This window comes from Belonocnema kinseyi, chromosome 3 (genome assembly GCF_010883055.1).
Source record: "Belonocnema kinseyi isolate 2016_QV_RU_SX_M_011 chromosome 3, B_treatae_v1, whole genome shotgun sequence".
Classification (NCBI taxonomy): Eukaryota; Metazoa; Arthropoda; class Insecta; order Hymenoptera; family Cynipidae; genus Belonocnema; species Belonocnema kinseyi.
Window position 1 is genome coordinate 56,546,605 of NC_046659.1, and position 8,146 is coordinate 56,554,750.

General features: G+C 34.2%; 1 protein-coding gene across 1 annotated transcript in view; it reads left to right on the plus strand.

Moving 5' to 3' along the window:
- Window positions 1–4,166, plus strand: part of LOC117169834 — a 14,837-nt gene extending 10,671 nt beyond the window's left edge. The window contains exon 3 of the mRNA XM_033356343.1: window positions 3,540–4,166. Coding sequence (XP_033212234.1) covers window positions 3,540–4,166 — 627 coding nt within the window. The remainder of the gene's footprint in view (window positions 1–3,539) is intronic.
- Window positions 4,167–8,146: the final 3,980 nt, after the last annotated feature.

Consider the following 8,146-nt stretch of genomic DNA (forward strand, 5'->3'; position numbering starts at 1 on the left):
GAAAAATCTCTATTCCATCCACACACTACTCCTTTCCCCTGCCGAGTGAGTCACGCCTACCCCGAAAGGGAAATGGCTTAATGGTGTAATAATAATAATAATGGAAAAAATTAAAGGGCCAATAAAATTTTCAGAATTTTTAGTGATTTTTCAAAATGCTGTATCTCAGTGAAAAATGGTCGTATCAAGGTCTTAAAGCATTTTGAAGCTTTAAGTTTCTAATTTTGAGATCTTTTGGGAAACAAATTTTCGGATAGATTGATTATTCAGCTTCAATTCAATTTTTTTCCCCTTGGTACGACCATTTTTCACTGAGGTATCGAACTGTAAACAAAAAAGGACCCTTTTGTCTTTGATCGACGATATCTCAGCAACCAATGGTCGCACAGAAAGTTTAAGAGCAGTTCTAAAAAACTGGATAATAAAGTTCCTATAAAATTCTGGCACGATCTTGGATGAAACTTTTTTTAAATCCATTTCATAAATTTGAAAAAACAGGAAAAATGGATAATTTATGGGTTTTCAAAACGTCAATGGCTAAATTTCAAATCTTCATGAAATAACTAATGTTTGAAATGACTAATGTTTCCTTGTTGCAAACGGTCAAACTTTTGAAGAAATTAAAGGGTCAAACAGACACACCCAAAAAAGAAGCGTAAATCCGACCGTGCAACCTCCACGTGGTACGTTTTGGGTAACGCTAATGCCGGCGGTAGTGAAATTCAAATTTTTTTCAAGGTTTGGATGTCTTTTATAAAATTTCAAATTTCGAAAAAAATGTTTTGCGGAACAAATTTTTTTGTAAATTTCAGCGGTATTTGCGAAAAAAATAAGGAAAAAGCTCCATTTTTTTCATTTCAGCCATTATTGGGACATGTTCAAGAGCAAAAATCGTGAACATTAATTTCTTCAAAAGTTTGACCATTTGCAACAAGGAAACGGTTCGTTAGATCGAAATGTAACTTCACAGGGTTCTTGAGGGTTATTCAACTGTAAAAGGCACATTCAACATTAGTCATTTCACGAAGATTTGAAACTTGGCCGTTGATGTTTTGAAGAACCACAAATTAAACCTTTTGGCCTGTTTTTTCAAATTTATATCATTGAAAAAAAAATGTTATCCAAGATCGTGGCAGAATCTTGTAGGATATTTATTTCATTCCATTTTTCACTGAGATACAGCATTCTTAAAAATTACTAAAAATTTGGAAAATTTGTTTGACCCTTTAATTTTAGCCCATTAGTATATTTAGAGTTGATATAAACTTATTCAATGATATTTACGTCTTGAATTTCAATGTTGGCAAACCTACTAAAATCAGTTATGGAGAGAGATTCTGCTTTATATAACTTTTTATTAAGAATAACTATAATCAACCCATGGCATAGATTCACCTATGAAAGAGACGTGAGCCAAGTCACGCAGATATGTGTTATTCTTCCAAAAACGTTACTGTACAAATCGATGAAACTCATCCATCTTCTGGCATTCCAAGATATGACTCAAGAAGAGGCGACCACGCTTTTCCACTATTCTCGTGCGTCCTTCGAAGGTAGATCCTTGTTTATTTGTGTTTTAATTTGCTTACACTGGCTTAGTCTTCGAGTCCATTGCTTTTTCTGGATATAATTGAAATCCTTGGTTTATTTAATACACAGAAAATCGCCGATCCTCCATTGTACACTGAAATCGGTGTTCAAGGGAGTTGCAACAAATTTGAGCCACACAGGTTCATTCGGAGATTCTAGGGGAAAAGCATCATTTAGACACTGTTTTTTCTCATCCAGAGCAACGTGAAGTGTCGTCTACAAACTGTCAGTCACCTGTCAAGATGATTTTGTCGGGTGTTAATTGGGTGAAATAGATGTTGATAAGCAGGTAAGTTATAATAATAATTACCTAACATTTAAATTCCTCCCATTTACCAGTGACTATTTTGTCTTTGAATAAAAATTCTACTTGGCGTGATTTAATATCCAAATCTTAGGTTAGTCAAAACCTACATGATATTCAAACCACCAAAGCCGGGATGTAAAAACTAAATCGTGACCGTCTGCATCTTATTTGATGCCTATTCGTTCGAAGAAATTTCCTCTAGAGTTTCTATATTCAAAAGAGTGAAGTTAGCTGGTGGTCGAAGTGAAAATACCTAACTGTATATGTAGACGGTCATGACTTTTTCTACACATCCCGGCTTTAGTTTAAATATCGACGGCCATGACTAACCTAACATTTGGAAGTTGCATTAGGAAGTTAGTGACTAGTACACACTGTTAAATGAAATAAAGTTGAAAATTAGGCAAATATTATTTCAATTAGTTTCCTTATTAACAATTATTCAGTCTAATATCGTAATGCGAATAGTTGCTTTGACAGGCGTTCAGGTTACTGACATCGCGGTTCAGCACTCCACAACTCTCGGCATTGAGCTAAAATTCAGTCTCCAAATTCTACTTTCCCCTAGATGCTCAGATGTGCACCTAAGTTCAGAGGAATACATTTGAGACTTAAAAATTGGTTCAAATGCTGATTGGGAGACCAATGAAATTTGAGCTTCAACAAATTTAACACCAGCGTTTTTCTGTGTATTTCATTATTGGAAAACGCTCAGTTTCCTCTTTTTCGGCTGGCCGTTGAGCTCAACGAGACATTTAATTTGGCACTGTCCGATTGGTGGTGTTTCTCTTCCTGATATTTCAGCGTTTTCAGAAGATTGGAGAAAACGATGGGCAGAAGAAGCATAATAATATTTTTTGTTCTCACGTATCAAAATTATTGTGCTCTTTCAAATGCTTTTTTCCCTAGGTGTTGCAAACGATCTTTACATTCGACGAGTTTCGCCCGAACCTCACGTAGTTTCTCTCTTTGGTCTTTCGACTAATCATTTGAAAATTTTATGCTGCGTTCCTACCAAGCCATTTGCTGAATTAAATTTTACTTTCTCCGATCTTACTACCAGTTTTGAAGAAAATATCAATTGCTGCACATAACGGATCCTCCATTTTGAGCCCACTCACACCATAAATCACCAAATTTTTTGTGCGTTCTTTATTTTGTAGAAATTCCAAAGATTTTTCTAATCTTCGTCTAAATAACTAATTTTTCCTTTCTAGAAGGCCACACTTTTTTTCGTTGCACTAGGTCTTTCAAAATCTTATCACTCGGCTGATTCTAGTCTGTTGTATGTCACAAAAATATCCAACGTTTTTTTTTTAATCTACCACATCATCCTGCATTTTTAAGGGAAGAGACATTAGTTGTGATCCAGCTAGATTTTGTGCATCCTTATCACTTGCAAATAATAATACACCTCGTAATACACGATAAAATCATTGTCACAGTTGAGCTCAAACATGTCCAATCGGCACGAGAGACGACGAAAAAATTCGATTGCAAGATTTTATCCGATGAAATTAAATTACTTTCTCTTTTTTCAGGAAGGAACCAGAATTTCCGAAAGCACATTGCATTTTTTTAAACCTGGCCATTTTTGGACCATCCTATTATATGCCCTTAGCATTTAATTGTTTGTTTTCAGCCGATCGCCACAGATTTCGGCATAAAGTATCCGGAGATCGCTATAAAAGAAAAAATAACCTTTGACTTAAAAACCAATCATTTTGTAGAAAATTTAAATGGGCTTGTTTCTATTCGCAATAAAATTACTGCCCTTAAACTTTTGAACATGGAGGAAATAATTTTTCTGGTAAACATATCCGAAAACTGGGAGGCACGAAAAAGAAGAGACGATTTTCTAAAAAGAATTGAAAAAGAAGGTTTTCGTCAACTACGAAATGAGAATTGCTGCGGCAGCAATCACTTGCAGGATAGAATTTGTCAGGCAAAAGGAGAAAGATGTTGGAAATGTGACGGATTAAACCATTTTGCCAAAACATGTAGAAAACGTTATATTAGGGACTGTATTAACTGTGGTATAAATCATGCAGAAGGCAAGTGTGGTGCATTCGGAAAAGAATGTTCGAGATGTGAAGGATTTAATCACTTCCATTGGAAATGCTTGCCAGCAATGAGAGTTCATTGTCCATATTGTGGAGGATCGCATATAGATATAGCAAGGAGATGTTTGGCTTTTGCGAGAACGTGTTCGAATTGTCAGAGAGTGGGCCATTTCTCGACAATGTGTCGCTACAAAAGGCTTCGATAACACTATTGGGCCAAGTTTTCAACCAGTAAAAATGCTAATCGTCAAGTTGAAAATAGTTTTCATAACTTTTTTATTATATACGCTCCTTAAGTCTTTTTAAACCACGTTTATTAAATGTTATTTAAGCATTGAAGTTCCTTGTTTCTATTCAAAGGCATCTAATAAGCTTTGTCTTGTATCAGTGGCGTAGTCAGGGCGGCTGAGGGGATTCAAGCCCCCCCCCCCCGCGAAATTTCGTAATCTCATCTGTTATATAATCTTTATTATATTTACAACAGCTTGTATGTTCCGGCGGCTGATGTCGAGTTGCGGAAAAGTCTGGAGAACACAGTGGGTGGTGGCTTCCCATCCATGCTACTACTTTATCCGCATATCAACATTAACGGTCGAGGGGTTGACTCACATGTCCTATAATTTACCCTTCACACTTTACCCAGGTCATAGGATTGGCAGTAAAATCTACGAAATAAATTTTTCCATGCTGTCGTATTTGAAAATATTGTTGGGAAATGTCTATTGTGACTGTCGTAATACTAGAATATAAATAAACGAATAAAATTAATTGAACAGCTAGAGGAGAGCTTCTGCCAAATGATTACCTTTAGTGTCAACACATTTTTCAAAAGAAAAAAAATCTTATATGACTTGTAGTTCCTTTATTCTCTTTTTTAATGATTTTTTTGTTTTTATTTTATCAACGTTTTGAAAATGAATCTATTACGTTTTTGCACATAAAGAATCCCTTTTACATTACCATCATTGTACATAAGATAATACACATTTTTTTAATGTATGGAAAATAATCATTTTATCTTAAACAAATACGATAAATAAATAAACAAGTTTATTCTTATAAAAAAATGTGAAACAAGTGAGAAAAAATTATTTTCTTGTAAAATTAGTTTTAATTTAATTTTAATGGCTGTTTTCTGTTTTATTATATATTAATAAAGGTTAAGAAATTTCCTACATTTTGAATTATGTAAATAAAAAATTGCAAGTAAGTAATTTTATTTTATGATAAAATTTATTTCTTAATTTTTCTAAACCGTATTGGTAAATAATAAGATTTTAATGGTAAATAATTTTTTAATATTGAGAAATAATTCTGTTCTTCACATTTTGCTATCACACTATAATCTGACAAATTATAACAAATTAAAAATTACTTCGGTTTTGTTTGAAAAGATTAATTTTGAAATTTAAAAGTGTAAAAATACGTCAAAAGAGCACGGAACATTTCAAGGCAATTTTTTTTATTTTACCAAATAGTTTATAAGATGAATATTTTACCGACTTCTAGTTTGAAGCTTAATTTAGTTTAAAGTGAAAGAAATAGCTAAAATCTATGACAGAAAAATATGTACCTAATTTCAATATTTACTTCACTTTATTGAGATCATATTTAGTTCAATAATATTTTATTAGAATTATGTATATAGACTCGTTTGACAAAAGGTCTCATCTAGCTGCTCAATTAATTGGATTTGTTTATTGATATTCTGGTATTATGCCATACACAATACATATTTCCCGACAATTTTCAAATACACAAGCATGGAAAAAATTTATTTCCTACATTTTGCTGCCAATCCTATTAAGTGTGAAATGTATGGGAAATTGGAGTCGAACGTTCGACGACCAATGTTGAGATGCGGAAAAGGTAACAGAATGGAGAGGGAAGTCACCACCTGCCGTGTTTCCTGACCTTTCCGGAATTCGACATCAGCCGTTCTGGTAGCTCTGTTAAGTGCCATAAATGCCAATGACAAAGAGGAATTATACAATATAGTATAGACTATTAGAGTGTAGGCACCATAATAAACTGGTGCCTGTTCTTCCTGTTACCTGCGAAAATAAAGGCAGTAAATTCTACATTTCCACATTTAACCTACCGGCGGGCGCATGGCCTCACTCAGTGCGGCACTCAGTGTTGCAAATTTTCAAATATATCGTGAAGTTGAACTATTTGATGTTTTTTATCTAAATAATCACTTTCCTATGGGATCGTCCATATATTACGTAAGACGTTTTTCTTTTGTTTATATCGCTGTGTCCTTTTCAACTTGACAAAAATGTTATTTTTGTCTTTATTCAAACAACAGAAAAACGTCTTACGTAATATATGGACGATCCCTATACAATAAACCCAATCTTTTGTAAAAAAAATTTGAATTTTTGATCAGCCGCACAGAGTGCAGTGCGCCCCCGCTCATGTGAGTCTCAAAGGCGCGCCCGCCGGTTGGTTAAGATTAGATAAACTCAAAGGTCAATACCAGCAAACAAGATTTTAGCACATCAAAGATTCAATTATAACGATGGGTCCTAATAAAAAACACCTACCTCACGCGGGTCAATTCTAAATCCCCTAACTGTACCGGACCTCTTTAAAAACAACGCATCTGTAGGGTGCAGATTCTAAACCTCGTAACTTTACGGAGCCTGTTCAAAAACAAATTTACTCGATTTTCCCCTTTTTTCAGTAGGGCTCATTTTAATCGGGCATGACAGTAGTAGTGCAAAAGAGGTTATTTTTCTAAAAGTTTAGCTGCGTTAGCTCATAAATTTAAACCGAAGTAACTATTTATAACCTTTCTACTTGCTTATTTTGACAGCTGTCATATCTAGCACCGTGTCAGCCGACATTTTAATGTTCCTTTGATTACCTAACGTGATAGACACCAGTTGCCGGTATACCAAATGTCATCGCTCTCCGTGTGAACATTCCAGGGGAGACTCGAGTTACGTTTTTTTTTAATGGGAGAATATGAGTCAAAAACCTCTTATGTATTTTGCGTTTCACTGTTTTTCAGTGAAAAAAATGTTGTGCAGCCTTGTATTTAATTCCGAATTGTAGATCTGATTCTCCTAAATATAGTTATCTAATTTTTGGAAAATCGTCAAAAATCGGGTTACGTTGTTTTTAAACAGGCTCAGTAAAGTTACGAGGTTTAGAATCTGCACGCTACAGATCCATTGTTTCTAAAGAGGTCCGGTACAGTTCGGGCATTTAGAATTGACCCACGTGAGATACAGGTGTTTTTTATTGGGATGCATCGATAAGTATGTATAGTTTTGTCCTAATCGAGAACAAATACTTGAAAGGTAGAAATTCGTAAGTGGATCATAAATTATGAAGGCTCTCATTGAACACTAAAGTGGTCCCATAATGCATTGGAATTTTTTTTCTCTCGAATTCTTATGCATATCGACCCCAAATTTGTTGACCTCCCATCCCCCCCATTGCGTTTAAAAAAATTATATTTAGAAGTTCTCCAAGCCCCATTAAGTTTAACATGTATTTGCCATCGGAAAAAAGTACGTGTTTTTAAATGGGATTCAGAATCTTCAATATTAGGTGGATCGAGTTAAAACTTAACATTTGTTTTTACAATTGAGCTGCCGTATCGAAAAAAGGCATATACATTTTTTCGGCGCGAGCGCAAAAGAAACCTGGAATGACAAAAAGATGAGTTCTGAAAATATGTGTTTACTGAATTGAAGCAAATTTCTTACAGTAATTGAATTTTCAAAAATTAATCTTCTAACAAATTTTTGAAAACTACGAGAGCTTATCCCGCTCGAGCCGAAAAAATATCTGTGCCCTTATTCGATCCGGCGGCTCAATTAGCAGTAGAATACACTTAAAACGTATTTTTTAATATCATCCCCATAAGTCTGTTTTATAGGGCCCCAAAGAAACCCTATAAGTGAAAAATTGGGTTTAAAACGTCGCGATTTTTCCGAATTTTGCAACTAATTTTCAAATTTTTGACTAGAGCGGGGCAATAATCCATTAAATTTATCAGAAATACTTTGTTCAATACTTTATTATTATTTATGTATTCTATCAAAAGAATGGTAAAAAGTTGCAGTTCTTTCTAAAAAATTTCCACTTTTGGTCGGATTTTCAATTAGAGGAAGGCACTACTTAATTAAAATTAACAAAAAAGATTGTTTAAACAATTCATAATTATTTT